The sequence below is a fragment of the Podarcis liolepis genome, assembly GCF_965112155.1.
Source record: "Podarcis liolepis genome assembly, chromosome: 12".
NCBI lineage: Eukaryota > Metazoa > Chordata > Lepidosauria > Squamata > Lacertidae > Podarcis > Podarcis liolepis.
The window spans coordinates 48,626,766-48,643,233 of NC_139563.1; the positions used below are offsets into that span (position 1 = coordinate 48,626,766).

A 16,468-nucleotide genomic window follows, 5' to 3' on the forward strand; every position below is an offset into this window, starting at 1 on the left:
AAATCCTCAATGTAGGTTCAATGGGGTTCAAATTTGGTCAACAGGCTGCCTGTTACTTCTTAGTACCTACTGCTGCCATTATTGGGGACTGGCTACAGTTTGTAGCTCTTACTGGCAATTTGTGTACCCTTCTCAGACACAGGCCTCCGGACTAGTCCTATCTGTACCAGGCTCATACCGGAATGATAATTCGACAGCATTTGCAGTTGTTCTGAAAATCTGCTACATATCCCCAAATAAGAGTTCCTCTGTTGTGTTGAATGCGGAATGAAAACGAGGTTTTTTTTAATACTAGTTCATGAAGACCAAATCTCATTAGCGAGTGTGCACATACACAAGATTTCACAATATTCTTCCCACATTTGGTATTGTGGAATAAACTGTGAAAGTGATTTTGGAGTGTGGCAACCACTTCCTTTGCATTTGAAAGAAGAGCTAGACTTATTTCCAAGAACAGGTCATTCATTTGCCTGCCTCCCTCTCATGTTTAGCAGTCTTCACACATCCACTGTTTTTGCTGGGCTTAATGTTGTACTGATACCCAAAAACTGGGGTGCACGTTTTAAAATTATTGTGCACCAAAGGCTATTCACGTTACTCTCTTCCATTCCTTTCATACTTGGCAGTAGTGGTAGAGCTTGTTTTACAAAAGTCGTGTTGTATCGCCTTGATCTCGCAATGTAAAAGCAAATTTAAAAATCTATATAAAATGGATGGACACTGGAGGAAGGGGTTAGGTGGAAGGTGACCTCTTCACTGCTAAATCCTGTGGATCCAAAAAGTCCAGCCATCCAAAAGCCTCTCCTGAAGGTTAGATGGCTTTCTCCTGAATTGGATGAGCTCTTGTGTGAAATATGGAGGAAATATGGAGAGAAATATCTCTAAAAATCAGGCAAAGGCACATCATGTGCAGAACTTCAGTGAATATTGATTTTCCCAATTTTCATAATTTCATGGTTGGAGTGCCTGATTGTACAGTGGTACCTTGGTTCTCAAACTTAATCCATTCTGGAACTCTGTTCCAAAACCAAAGCGTTCCAAAACCAAGGCACGCCTTCCCATAGAAAGCAATGCAAAATGGATTAATCCGTTCCAGACTTTTAAAAACAACCCCTAAAAAAAGCAATTCAGCATGAATTTTGCTATCTAGCGAGACCATTGATCCATAAAATGAAAGCAATAATCAATGTATTGTACTATAAAATAAATAAGACAGTACTGTAGATGCTAAAAAATATTTTTTTCTTTTCTTACCTGCACTGATGATAGTTATTGTTTGGATGGGGGGCTTTTATCCATTTCCGCAGTCACACAATCAATCAATCAATCAATCAATCAGTAGCTGAACTGGGTTCCACACAGTCACAAAAGCAAATTAACCAAAAAGCCTCAAAAACAAAAACGCGAAATAAATAGCAAAAACAAAAGAGCCAAACTTAATCCGTTCTGGAAGTCCATTTGACTTCCGAAATGTTCTAAAACCAAGGCAAAGCTTCTGATTGGTGCAGGCGCCCTGGAAACAATAGCCGACAGCCACATTGGATGTTCGGCTTCCAAAAAACGTTTGAAAACGAACACCTCTGGATCTTTGGCGTTTGAGAACCAAGGTGCCACTGTACTAAAAAGGGATTTTGTGCAGCAGCCAGTTACCATCAGTATTCCCTTTTTATGGACCCAAGAGAAGAGAGACATAAAATGCCTCCTTTGATGCTTTATCCACAAATATATTGATTATGATTCTACAATGCACTGCAGCTCTTATAAGCAATACTTCACATCAGTGCACACATCCCATTCTAATAATCTAATGCCTTGGGCAAAGAGGCATTTTTGAACGCAACATAATTTTTGAACGCAACATAAATCCTACTAATTGGTTGGTCAGGCCAATTAGTAAGGGAGAATCTTGCCAAGCCAGAAGATATTGTGGCCAGTTTAAATGTAGTCCCTGTTCAAGTGTGTGCATGTGTTTAACACTGGACTTCTTATATGATTTTTCTCAAAATTTGTCGCCTGTGTGGGTCCTACCTTATATATACTAGGCATGGGTAGGCAAACTAAGGCCTGGGGGCAGGATCCGGCCCAATCACCTTCTAAATCCAGCCTGTGGACGGTCAGGAATCAGCGTGCTTTTACATTAGCAGAATGTGTCCTTTTATTTAAAATGCATCTCTGGGTTATTTGTGGGGCATAGGAATTCGTCCACCCCCCCATATAGTCTGGCCCCCAACAAGGTCTGAGGGACAGTGAACCGGCCCCCTGCTGAAAAGGTTTGCTGACCCAAAAAGTATTAGAGACCCAAGAGATCGCTTTCTGAAACCTTTGTTCTCGGAAGCATGCAGGCACAGTGGCATAGCGTGGGTTGTCAGCACCTGGGGCAAGGCAAGTAATTTGCGCCCCCTAACCCGTGGATTTGCGCCCCCTAACCCTAACCCCCAGATGTTGCGCCCGGTGCGGCCGGCCCCCCTGCACCCCCCACGTTAAGCCACTGACCCCGCAGAAATGGTTCAGTTTCTTTTGAGTGACAATCATAGCTTCATAACACAGAGGGTGGCTCTCTTCTCCGGCTGGAAAAAATAATCATTAAAAAGGAGTTAAGATAAAATCACTATAAGTTGTTTTGCTGATTTGGAGGTTTAATCTGAGCTAGATTTAAGCTTTCTGCTTGCCTCTGGTACCTTATTTCTCTCACATCATGGATGTGGTATATGGATAGTATGGGTATATGTTCTGTATTATTTTATTAATACTGTGGCTAGAACATATCAGGGGGTTGGACTAGATGACCCTTGGGTCCCTTCCAGCTCCCTTCTTTGATTCCAATGAATTTATGAACAACTTCAAAGGAACCTTATATATACCTTGTGGCGTGTTAGAGGCTTGTGATCAACTTGTGCCTGCCTAGTAAGCCATGTCTTCCTTCATAACTGAACTGTTGTGTTGTTTTTGCTGTATTGTTTGTTTGCTTTCTCCCTATCATTTCATCACAAGTCATTACCATGCCTGCTATTTCTCCTGCCTCTTTTTAACACTTTCAGTCAGCCTATTAATTCTACCATCAGCTGTTCAAAATGTTATGATTTAGCTTTTGCATCATTTAAGTTCCCCTCTTGTATATTAATATAATTCTCTATTCCGTTAAGCTATCTACGTTTCTGTCACGTATTAAAGCTCTTTCCCATGGCTGGTTTTCTTATCCAGTATTATTTATTCAGAGGCTCTATCAAAGAGCATATTTCTGGAGTTCTTTCTTTCAAGTTTTGCCCAAAGGTATAAGCCTGGGAGAAACTCCTTTGTTTTTAATGTTCTATTGCTTCTCTGGGTCGGCATTATAGTTATTGTATGTTACTGCTTTTGTGATACTTTGCTAGTTGAATATTGCTGTTGGAACTGTTTTATTCATTGGTTTGCCATTATGGATTTGGTATGGTATTGAACTATTTATTTTGTGTGTGTGTTTACAGAGCTTGTCTGTTGATTCGTGTTTTATTTATTGTCAGCCGCTTTGGGCTTCTTTTCAGAAGGAAAAACAAGGTACAAATATGAATTCAAGCAGGAGAAATGACGTGAAATTCTGCTTTTTAAAACAAAATTTACATATGGTGCTGGAAGAGAGAAGATGTTCTCTTTAATTCCTCCAAGTTGTTTGGCAGTAGCACCAGGGCAGACAAAATAATTCTTTGCACAGCACATTGTGAACTTACAAAATATGTTACCTGAAAATTCAGTGATGACTCTCTTTCCTCTGCCATTCCTCTAATTAAATTCACAGCCTCCAGCATCTTCTTAAAAACCGTATCGGTTGTATGATTCTCCTGTGTAATGTCTAAATTTGTTTGGCCCATACACTACAAGGAATATTAAATAAGATAATTCTCATGGTCCTTAATAGCCTCTGCAAATAGCTCCAGTTTGGAGGCAATCTTTAAATTTCCTTGCATGTGATGTTAGCAACAGCCTGGAAGTAATTCATAGTGAGAACATGGAATATGATAAGAAAGAAAGGAGACTGGCTGAGCAAAGCCTATTAAGGCAAGAACTGCCTGAATCTGAGCAAGGAGGGGTCTTAAATCAAAAGCAGCCGCGTCTGTCAACACCAGTTATTGCTAATGCAGGCCTGAACAAGAAGTAATGAACTCGCTGTTGCAGCAAGTTGAAATGAGCTGGGAATCTTGTATGGGGAATGATGAAGAATAAAATGAGCATCTCTGCCTAGAACCAGAATGCTTCTTGGCAATCCCTGAGGAGATGTGAATAAGTGGGTATGAGCCCTTCCCTGTTCCACATTTGAAGCACATAACATCCCTCAAGGAATCCTTGGAACTGTGGTTTGTTAAGGGTGCTGGGGACCGTAGCTCTGGGAAGGGTAAACTACAGAGGTTGAATCCTGACAAGTACAGTGGTACCTCGGGTTAAGTACTTAATTCGTTCCGGAGGTCTGTTCTTAACCTGAAGCACCACTTTAGCTAATGGGGCTTCCTGCTGCTGCTGCGCAGCCGGAGCACGATTTCTGTTCTCATCCTGAAGCAAAGTTCTTAACCCGAGGTACTATTTCTGGGTTAGCGGAGTCTGTAACCTGAAGCGTATGTAACCTGAAGCATATGTAACCTGAGGTACCACTGTACTGTTGTGGGGGAACAGGGAGCAGGCAGATGTGGGGGACTCCCTGGTCCTGAACGGGGTAAGTGTGCCCCTGAAGGACCAGGTGCGCAGCCTGGGAGTCGTTTTGGACTCACAGCTGTCCATGGAGGTGCAGGTCAATTCTGTATCCAGGGGAGCTGTTTACCAGCTCCATCTGGTACGCAGGCTGAGACCCTACCTGCCCACAGACTGTCTCACCAGAGTGGTGCATGCTCTGGTTATCTCCCACTTGGACTACTGCAATGTGCTCTACGTGGGGCTACTTTTGAAGGTGACTTCGAAACTGCAATTTATCCAGAATGCGCCATCTAGACTGGTGACTCAGAGCGGCTGCCGAGACCACATAACTCTGGTCCTGAAAGACCTACATCGGCTCCCAGTACATTTACGAGCACAAATCAGAGTGTTGGTGCTGAGCTTTAAAGCCCTAAACAGCCTCAGCCAGGTATACCTGATGGAGCATCTCCACCCCCATCATTCAGCCTGGACACTGAGGTCCAGCTCTGAGGGCCTTCTGACGGATCCCTCCCTGCGAGAAGTGAGGTTACAGGGAACCAGGCAGAGGGCCTTCTTGGTAGTGGCGGAATTCCCTCTCATCAGAGGTCAAGGAAATAAACAAATATCTGACTTTTAGAAGACATCTGAAGGCAGCCCTTTTTAGGGAAGTTTTTTATGTTTGATGTTTTATTGCATTGTTGTTAATAATAATAATAATAATAATAATAATAATAATAATAATATTCTGTTGGGAGCCACCTATAGTGGCTGGGCAAACCCAGCCAGATGGGCGGGGTATATATAATATATTATTATTATTATTATTATTATTATTATTATTATTATTATTCCCAGCATTCTTTGGGGGAGGTGATGTGCTTTCAGTGTGCACTCAGCCTGCATCGTGTGTGTACCTCGATGGAGCAAGAAAGCGCAGTGGGAGTTGGGAGATTTTAGTTTGCCCTGCTTCACTTCATCGTCCGATGTGTCATCAGGCTAAGACGAGGTTTTTACACGCAAAGAATTCCCCTCCTTATGAGCAAGTTTTGCATTTCTTGTAATCCTAACAAGGATACATGCAGAGAGACACATAGGCTTAAGAAAGGAAAAAAGACATGAATCATTCCTATCATCGTGCTTGCGAACGGTACTGATAAATGAAATGTTATATATATATTTCTTTCACCATATCCTTCCTAAGCCATTTGACCCTCCTGAATGTTGAGTAAGTAATTATCTTTGCTTATGCAATGGGCCGTAATGTTTAGTGAGCGGAGATCTTTGCTTACACTTTTAGACTGTGTTTGCCTTACTCTGGGTAGATTTTTGGCTTTTAAATAGGTTTTGTTCATGCGACAGTGGAACTTTTTCTTCCTTTTGCCTACACAACAAACAACTGTTTACTGTGCTATTTCCTGACAGAATGGCTGGCCCAAATTTATTTTGAAATCTTGCCCCCGCCTTGGACTCCACGAAGCAGTTCAGTGCGACTCCTCTATCCAACATTAGGGTCTTCTCATAGTCTGGTGTGCCAGTACACATGTGGTTCCTTTTTGACTCTTTAAGCAACAAATGAGCAATAGTTAAAGTGGCTACAAATATGTAGTAGTAGTAGTAACAACAACAATAATAACAATAATAATAATAATTTATTTATACTCTGCCCATCTGGCTGTGTTTCCCCAGCCACTCTGGGCGGCTCCCAACAGAATATTAAAAACACAATAAAACATCAAACATTAAAAACTTTGCTGAACAGGGCTGCCTTCAGATGTCTTCTAAAAGTCAGATAGATGTTTATTTGTTTATCTGCTTGACATCTGATGCAAGAAGTGAGGTTACAGGGAACCAGGCAGAGGGCCTTCTTGGTAGTGGCGCCTGCTCTGTGGAACGCCCTCCCATCGTTTTTAATGGTTGATGTTTTACTGTGTTTTTAAGATTTTCTTGGGAGCCTCCTAGAGTGGCTGGGGCACAACCCAGTCAGATGGGCAGCATATATAATATATAATTATTATTATTTCATCTAAAGAACATAAGAGCCTGCTGGACCATAAGCAGGACTCTCCTCCTGTGGTTTCCAGCAATTGATATTCAGAAGCATGGCTACTTCATGGCAGTTTCATTAGTTGATGACACTGGAAATAAATCTGCACATTACCAAAAGTGGTTTCTCACTTTCTACAACAAAAAGGCTATGTTTAATACAGTGGTGCCTCGCAAGACGAAATTAATTCGTTCCGCAAGTCTCTTCGTCTTGCGAGTTTTTCGTCTTGCGATGCACGGTTTCCCATAGGAATGCATTGAAAATCAATTAATGCGTTCCTAGGGAAACCGCCTTCAGACCAGGTCCGGGGACAGTCTGTCCCCGGACCTCTTCTGAAGGCTGGGGGGGGGGGGGACAAGGGCTTTTCTTCCCACCCCCAGCATTTTAAAAAATCCCGGGACAGCGGAGGACTTCTCCGCTGTCCGGGGCGATCTTAAAATGCTGGCGGGCGGCATTTTAAAATCGCCCCGGGACAGCGGAGGACTTCTCCACTGTCCGGGGCGATTTAAAAGCCCCTGGGAAGGCAGGCAGGGGGGACAAATACTTTTGCCCCCCGCCAGCCTTCAGAAGAGGTCCAGCCTTCAAAAGCCGTCGGCGACAGCGGAGAAAGGCGCTGCCTTTCACCGCTCTCCCGGTAAGGCAGGCAGGGGGGAGCAAAGACTTTCGCCCCCCGCCGGCCTTCAGAAAAGGTCCAGGACCTCTTCCCCCCCCCGCCTGCCTTCAAAAGCCGTCGGGGACGACGGAGAAAGGCGCTGCCTTTCTCCGCTCTCCCGGGAAGGCAGGCAGGGGGGAGCAAAGACTTTCGCTCCCCGCCGGCCTTCAAAAGCCGTCCGCGATAGCGGGAAGCGCTTCCCTGCTATGCCGGACTGCTTTTAAAATGCTGGCGGTGGGGAGCAAAGCCTTTCGGCCCCCGCCGGCCTTCCTGGACCTCTTCTGAAGGCCGGAGGGGGGGGGAAAGGCTTTGCTCCCCACCACCAGCATTTAAAACAGGTCCCCGGAGATTTCCCTATGGGCTTTCGTCTTGCGAAGCAAGCCCATAGGGAAATTCGTCTTGCGAAGCGCCTCCAAAACAGAAAACCCTTTCGTCTTGCGGGTTTTCTGTCTTGCGAGGCATTCGTCTTGCGGGGTACCACAGTATTTGAAAGCCAAAACCTTGTACAGTCGTACCTCGGAAGCAGAACGCCTTGCGACTCAAACGTTTCGGCCCCCGAACGATCGAAAATCGGAAGTGGGTTTTCAAACGATTTTCGGAAGCCAAACATCCAGCACGGCTTCCGATTGAGTGCAGGAAGCTCCTGCAGCCAATCAGAAGCTGCGCCTTAGTTGTCAAATGTTTTTGGAAGTTTTTTTTTTTTTTAAAGAAATGTTTTCGGAAGTTGAACGGACTTCCGGGACAGATTCCGTTTGGCAACCAAGGTACGAATGTATGTGTTTGATAACCATTGCAAAACTCTCTCCAGTAACAAAAGTGCATATATGTTTGGCTCAGCATTTCTTTGTTGATCTGGAAATGGGGTGCTGGAAAAAAAAGACTGTGGGGTTCAAATGTACCCCCTTTTCCCAGTTAAATCAACTTTTGGTTTGGATCCAAAGGTTTCTGTGGCAGAGCGAAAACACCTTTTACTCAGGCAAGGAAAAGACAGGACATCTCTTTTCCTCTAGCCTCTGCCCTTACAATCTCTGGGAAAGATGCTCTATAGCAGAATGAGAAGTAATTTGGGGTGGTGATTTTCAGCTGTGTATGAATGTGTGTGTGTGTGTGACTAAATTCTTATCTCCAAGCCATTTATTATTATTATTAGTAGACCTTTCCAACATTTCACCAATTGAAATTCACATCAAATAATCACATTGACTTCTTCCCACCTGTACATCTGCAGTGTTTATGCTCAAAACCTTTTCTACTACATTATATATCAGACTCTTATCAATTACAGCAGCAACAACAACAAACACCCTCTGGTACAATTACCGGTATTTTATCAGTTGTTTTTCGCTCTTCCAATCTCAAATTCTGCCCACCATTTCATTTGACTATAATACTTACTGTACTTTTCTGTGTATAAGACGAGGTTTTCTTATTTAAAAATTATGTTTAAAATTGGGGGTTGTCTTATACACGGATAAAGGGGGCGTGCGTGCGTTGGATTGGTTGCTTCCGCGAGCCGGAGATTGTAAGTGGCTATTGGGTGTGTTATTGGTTGGTGTGGCAAGGGCTGGTGTTGATTGGCAATTGGGTGGGTGATTGGCGGCTTCTGCCGGTGAGGGGACAGATGATAGGAGGCTTTAGTGACACGTGCGAGTGTCAGCATTGGTCTTGGCCACCCCCCGAAAAGCCCAACAACTCTGGGCCATCTCCCCCCATTTTCTTAATTTGGAGTCCCCAAAAATAGGGGACGTCTTCTACATGGAGGCATGTTATACATGGAAAAATACGGTATTTAAATAGTCCAAAAAAGGCCATACTTTTATTTTTTGAAGGCTTAAGACTAAAGTATTAAATAGTTAAAACACCCAGCAGGAAAATTGTATTTCCTTGGATTGGGGGAGGGTGGAATATGTACATGTATAGCTGACTATCCTTTTATCAAAGGCGTAATAGCGAAAGAATCCATTGCTCCCTAATGTATTACGGCATAAGTTTTCATAACCAATTGTCTGGTTATTTGGATAAAGTGAACATTAATCTAGGAAAAGTTTATTCCAGTATAAATCTGCTTGTCTTGAAGTGTGGGGGGGGGGGGGATGACGACGACGACAGGCATCTTCATTTGTTTTGCTGCAGCAGCCTAATATGGCTACCACTCTGGAACCAAAAACATAACCTGCATTTTTAACAATTTTTCAGGTGCCTATGAAATCTCCCTTGAACGTCTTGACAACACATCAGTTAGGATTAAACCTGCAGCGCAAGGAAAGTGTGCACTGGTTGCAGGAGGAAACAAGTCTTATTCCGAAAGGAAAATAACCTCTGGGCAGCGGCTTCGTTTTGAATTTGATTGTGAAAAGCCAGAAAATTATTGGGAATTGGTGATTGAGAGGGACATTGGTAAGTTGCACTATGCTATCCAGTTTTTATGAGCTTCTAAAAGTAATTTGGATATTTGTCAACCTGAGCTGCATGCTGAAAGCCTAAATGACAAGGGTAAATATTATTTATCTTCTACTTGTTACAGTACCATCCTCTTTGTTGCTAAATAAGGGCTTGGGGCTGTCAACTGAACTGAAATAACGTAACTGTATAAATCATCTTCCTTTTAACTGATTATTTAGCTGTTTTTGTACAGGGGTAGGGACGCGGGTGGCGCTGTGGGTTAAACCACAGAGCCTAGGACTTGCTGATCAGAGGGTTGGCTTCGGGAGAAACCCGAATTACCACACTAGAATGTGACTGTTCACCGCTGGTTCTGCTCAGTCCTCTGCTTTTACTACTGAGAGTGTGCTTCTGACCATATGTCCCTCCTGAGGAGCCCAATGCTCTTTAAAAAATGTCCCATTAAGATCTAAGCAACTGTGGGCTTTTATCTGCGACACGCAAAAAGGCCTGGCCAGTCAAATCCATACATTGTCAGAGAATCAGAATTGTAGGGCTGGAAGGGACCCCGTGGCTATCTAGTCCAACCCCTCAAATGCAAGAATCACAGCTAAATCACCCTGGCAGGTGGGTGTCCAAGCTCTGTTTAAAAACCTCTAGCGAAGGAGAGCCCACCAACTTCCAAGGTAGTCCATTCCAGTGTCAAACAGCTCTTGCCATCATAATATAATATAATATAATATAATATAATATAATATAATATAATATAATATAATATAATATAATATAATAATATAGAGATTTGATTGATTGATATAAAGCCCATTTCAAACAAGCTGCACTTACAGCTGGAGGTTCTAATCAATTTAATTGACAGATCAATCAACTAAAAACATAGTTGATTAAACCATGGGCCAAGAGTTCTTAAGTGGACATGATGGTTTATATGAACCATTCTTGTTTTGGTTTTCTCCTGTGAAAAGCAACGGTCTGTAATTCTGCTTGCCACCCCTGGCCATGATCCATCACCCTCCGGCAAGGGTGGGTTGGGTAGAGAAGCTTTAGCCTTTTCCAGCTTGGAGTTGGGGGGGGAAAGAGGAGGTCATCCCTGTGGCTGCATCACACTCAGATGTTGAGCTCAAATGCAGGCGAAAATAGCCAACCTGAGGCTGCCAGATGGAGGCCGGGGCAAGCTGCGATGGCACTTCGAGCATCTTGCATCCCAGCACCAAAGCAAGACCAAGCCTTCTCCTTCGGCTCCAAGAGAGAGGAGCTGAGATGCATAGCACCAAGCAAACCCATTTCTCCTCTTCCTCTTCCCCAACTGACAAATCTTAGAGAGGAGCAGTGGTGGGGGTGGTTGTTGCTGAACCCTATAAAAGTGCAGCAGAAAACCAGGAGAAAAAGGAAAGGGTGGGATTCTGACTTGGCAAACAGGGCCAAACAAAAACAAAAAAGGAAGCAGCGTTTCTTTTTTAATTTACAAGTTCTTTTACATTTCCCACAGTAGCTCAAAAAGCCCCTTGGTACGCGTACATTTCGGCTCCCGGACAATGGAAAACCAGAAGTGATTGTTCCGGTTTTCGAACATTCTTTGGAACCCGAACGTCTGACGCAACTTCCGTGGCTTCCGATTGGCCTCAGGAGCTCCCTGCAGCCAATCAGAAGCCTTGCCTTGGTTTCCAAACGTTTTGGAAGTCGAACGGATTTCCGGAACGGATTCCGTTCGACTTCTGAGGTACCCCTGTATAAAGGTAAAGGAACCCCTGACCATTAGGTCCAGTCGTGACTGACTCTGGGGTTGCAATGCTCATCTCACTTTATTGGCTGAGGGAGCCGGCATACAGCTTCCAGGTCATGTGATCATGTGACCTTCTGATCGGCAAGCCCTAGGCTCTGTGATTTAACCCACAGCGCCACCCGCATCCCTATGCAGTACCACTATAGATAGCTACTATTCATTATTTAAGCCTACCCTCTGTCAAAGTCCAACTGATCTGAGTCTGTGACATTTATTTTCCTATACAGTGGTACCTCGCAAGACGAATGCCTCGCAAGACAAAAAACTCGCTAGACGAAAGGTTTTTCCGTTTTCGATTTGCCTCGCAAGACGAATTTCCCTATGGGCTTGCTTCGCAAGACGAAAACGTCTCGCGACTTTTTTTTCTTTGTCTAAAAACAAAGACATGTTTTGTTTATAAAGTTAATTTATTTTCCCTTAAATTTTTGAACTGCTCTTTACAGTATGTGTGACTTTAAAGAGCAGTTAATAAACTGTTGTTGTACCAAATTTGGCTTTGTTTGGACTTTTTTTGACCATAGGAACGCATTAATTGATTTTCAATGCATTCCTATGGGATTTCGTGATTCGCAAGACGAAAAATTCGCTAGACGACAAAAATTGCGGAACGAATTAATTTCGTCTTGTGGGGCACCACTGTATGATGTGAGCTCACAATAAAATATAATAGCACCTACTTCTCAAGTGAGAATGAGAGTGAGTTCCCATCAATGAACCCTCCCATTATTGCAGCATTAATGCCGTGCTAATAAAATACCATTTCTCATCACTTCACATTCAAAGCCTTCAACTGTCACACATTTCCCAGAAGTTCTGAACACCGCAATAGTGATTTTGGTAAAGACACAACCATGGATTTCAGTCTTCAAATAATAAACTAGGCTGGGTGGTTGTTAAAGAAAAAGAAAACGTAAAAAACGTGAGTGCCTTGTTTGCTTAGAACAGGGTTTCCCAAACTTGGGTCTCCAGCTGTTTTTGGAGTACAACTCCCATCATCCTTAGCTAGCAGGACCAGTGGTCCAGGATGATAGGAATTGTAGTCCAAAAACAGCTGGAGACCCAAGTTTGGGAAGCCCTGGCTTAGAATGTGCATAGAGAATTACTAAAAGCTCTTAACATAAGTGAAAGAGTAAACGGATTATGATTTAACTGGATGGTCTTGTGTGACGATCATTCTTACATTCTGTGTGTCTGTGTGTTTCTAGATTGTATGAGAGGACCATGTCCCTTTGGAGATGTTCTGCTTCTGCCTTCTGGGTTCCTGCCCTTTAACAAGACCTTCATCTGGGACGTTAAAGCCAGAAGGTTAGATGGGCTTGAACTGAAGTTCTCTCCGTTCTTAAGACAAATTCTGCCTGGAGAGACTTGCCCCGACCAAGTTCTTTACAACATTGGCACCCTTCTTAATACGAACAGAGTCAACATCGGAAACTTCTGTGGAAATGGTACTGTGTCACGTATCAAGGTGCAAGGGGGAGTTATTATGACCCTGAAGCTTCCATGGAACTCTAATGTCCGTGTCTCTGGCTTTAAGCTTGAAGGCAGGTCTTCCATCCAAAGTGAGTATGATTTGCTTCTGTTGTCAGCAAAAAAATTAATGGCATTTTAACACACTATCTCTAAGTGTGGTTCTGTAGGCTTGCTTCCTTCTAAGTGGGTTGGAGGGGAAACTTTCTGGAGTAGGTTTCTCTCAAAGGCATTTCTGGTTTTGCAGTGGGTGAGGGAGATCAGAGAAGGCGCTGAAGGACGGGGTTGGAAGAAGATAGCTTTTTAAGGAAAGGAGGGAGAATCCTGACCTTCATTTAGCATCCCAAGCCTACTTGCGAACAATGTGGAAGGGGCTAAATTAATGCACTGGGCTGTTTCTTAAACACAAGTGTGCATTTGTATATTAAATAATGTGCCAACATAACACAAGAATGGTATTACATGTATCTAGGGAAGATGTAGACTAGCTAAAATCCTAAAGGCCTGTCCAGAAGAATGGATGTGGGAAGGGATGAAGGCACATGTTACTTCTCACACTTTTAAAGAGATGTTTGTGTGACCTATGTGCTCAAAAAGTAACGTGAGGAGTGGCCCTCGTATATACTTATTCTTTTTGTCATAACAGAAATTACCTGTTTCTTTCATGTTGCACGTTGCAGTTCTCTTTCACAACTATACAGTGGTACCTCGGGTTACATACGCTTCAGGTTACATGCGCTTCAGGTTACAGACTCCACTAACCCAGAAATAGTGCTTCAGGTTAAGAACTTTGCTTTAGGATGAGAACAGAAATCATGCTCCGACAGCAGCGTGCGACAGCAGCAGGAGGCCCCATTAGCTAAAGTTGTGCTTCAGGTTAAGAACGGTTTCAGGTTAAGAACGGACCTCTGGAACGAATTAAGTACTTAACCCGAGGTACGACAGTATAACCTAAGGGCGAGGGTTGTTTGAAAGGGACCTGTGACAAAATTGCTCTTCATAAAAAACAGCAACTTTACCTGTGTAATGTGAGTGTGCTTTCAAACAACCTCCCTTGAACCAACTGAAAATCGTTTTAGGCAAATTGATAGTGGACAAATTCCCCCATATATATATATTCGTTGTCATCTGTATTGTTTGTTGACTGTGTATTGACCTATAATACTTCTGCCAAACTCCCATGGTTCAATCTGCCCACCAGACTGTACAGAATGGGTTTTTCTTGTAAGCCAAAGCTGCTTAGTCAGAATAAACAGTAAGTTAGCTTATACCAGTCCACATACACATAGAGGGATCCCAGGGCCGGGTTTAGGTTTTATCAGGCCCTGAGCTACTGAAGGTAATGGAGCCCTTTATATGTCCAGCTGTCCTTTGTCAGCAACAAATTGTCGCTGTTTTGTGTGTGTTGAATATATGCTATACAGTATGGTAATTTATGAACCTGCGCAACACAAGACACTGTTGCTGTATGTCGGTTTTTTATCTGTATGTTTTTTATCTTATATTTTGGAAATGTACATCCAGTTTTTTCCCCCTTTAATTTTTTCGGGCGCCCCCAAGAGAGTGGGGCCTATAGCTTGTTTAGCTTATATGTAAATCCGACACTGAGGGACCCCCCAAAAAACCACAGTGTCATTGTCTTCACTTGAGCCAGAACTTGCAAGTTAAGCCCCGCCCATGAGAGAATACAACACACATATCGCCTTAGAAACTAAACCAGGCATAGGCAAACTCAGCCCTCCACATGTTTTGGGACTACAATTCCCATCATCCCTGACCACTGGTCCTGTTAGCTAGGGATCATGGGAGTTGTAGTTCCAAAACATCTGGATGGCCGAGTTTGCCTGTGCCTGAACTAAACACATAAGCTCTCTTTTATGCTCATAGTGGTCATGTCTGTCTGTCTGGGTATACTTTCTCAGTCAAAGGTAATTGAAACTCTTTTTCTTGGGGGCCTAATTCTGGCACCAGCTTGGCCTTGAGAGTAGTTCTAACAAGGCAAGGTTCACTATCCTGAGGTTTCTGGTAACTGCTGGGTTGGTAAGGACGACTGCAATGAAACCACTCTCTAGTCAGTGGCGTAGCGTGGGTTGTCAGCACCCGGGGCAAGGCAAGTAATTTGCGCCCCCTAACCCGTGGATATGTGCCCCCTAACCCGTGGATTTGCGCCCCCTAACCCTAACTCCCAGATGTTGCGCCCGGTGCGGCCGGGCCCCCCTGCACCCCCACGCTACGCCACTGTCTCTAGTTCAAACACGTTTGTAATTTTGAGGTTAGCTGGTGACTGTATATGTTCACAAATGCTTGTCTCCCTTTGTGTTTAAAATAGGATTGTGCATTGTTGAATCCACATTTCAAACAGAAGGAGAAGCAACCTTGATATCTGCCAACTACCCGGTGGGGTTACCAGAAAACGAACTCGTGGCCTGGCAATTTGTCATTCCATTCAACTTAAGAGCACGTATCTCTGTCCTCAACTACACCATCGCAAAATGTGAACGGAACTTTCAGACAGTCGAGTACCAATTACCCGGGCAGCACCCTCAAGAACTGACACCCAAAGAAGGGCAGTCTGTCGTTCTTGCTGGTAACTTCAACCTTTCCATGCAAGGCTGTAAGCAATATCAGCAGAACGCTGGGGCCCACAATTTGCATTTTAAAGTTTTTGTTCAGCGCCCTGAAAATGAAGAGAGTAAGTAACCCATTCCCTCTTTTCCTTTTCTCTTTTCTTTGGTTCATGGGTGTGTGTGTGTGTGTGTGTGTGTGTGTAAAAGAGAGAGTGAGGCCACATACCTCTGTGCACAGCAAAACTTAATGGGGCAAAATATGCACTATGGGTTAATAATACAGGTATCCTTTTTTCTTTTGGAAAAACACCACACTATATATACCTTGGATCTTGAACGCCTTGGCTCCCGAACAAATCGGCTCCCAAACGATCAAAACCCGGAAGTGAGTGTTCAGGTTTTCAAATGATTTTCGGAAGCCAAATGTCTGGTCCGGCTTCTGATCGGCTGCAGGAGTTTCCTGCAGCCGATCAGGAGCCACGCTTTGGTTTCCGAACATTTTGGAAGTCGAATGGACTCCCGGAACGGATTCCGTTTGACTTCCGAGGTACAACTGCACTGGAAAAGATGGCCTCAATAAATAAATAAATAAATAAAAGTAAAGCATTGCTTTCTGGTAATTTTCATGCCCGTAAGTAGGAATGGAGTTGGACCTGTACCTTATATTGGTTACAATTAGAAATTGGATTTAATAGTAAATTCAGTTCCTGAATTTAGAAGGCCATTGTCGACATGACTTCCCTGTCAGAGATTAAGTTTAGACAGGGGCGTTGGACATCCATTCAGTATTTTGGGCTAACTGAAGTTTACTACGTTTGTCAGGTAATACCATTATGAAGAATAGCACGTTAAAGCAAACCTTGGGGCCGTCTCCTCTTCAGGGGTTACAATGGGATTGTTGCAAAGGTTGCCAATGT

The 16,468-nt window shown here is 43.6% G+C and overlaps 1 protein-coding gene across 2 annotated transcripts in view; it reads left to right on the plus strand.

Annotated features, from left to right (window-relative positions):
- CDCP1 (CUB domain containing protein 1) overlaps nucleotides 1-16,468 on the plus strand; it is a 49,250-nt gene that overhangs the window by 12,254 nt on the left and 20,528 nt on the right. Inside the window, exons 1-4 of one of the 2 annotated variants that reach the window (XM_083468096.1) lie at nucleotides 9,092-9,119; nucleotides 9,531-9,731; nucleotides 12,723-13,076; nucleotides 15,314-15,676. In XM_083468096.1, coding sequence (XP_083324222.1) covers nucleotides 9,098-9,119; nucleotides 9,531-9,731; nucleotides 12,723-13,076; nucleotides 15,314-15,676 — 940 coding nt within the window. In that variant the 5' untranslated portion in view covers nucleotides 9,092-9,097. Of the gene's footprint in view, nucleotides 1-9,091; nucleotides 9,120-9,530; nucleotides 9,732-12,722; nucleotides 13,077-15,313; nucleotides 15,677-16,468 lie in introns of those variants that run through there. The other variant, XM_083468095.1, reaches the window with a different exon arrangement.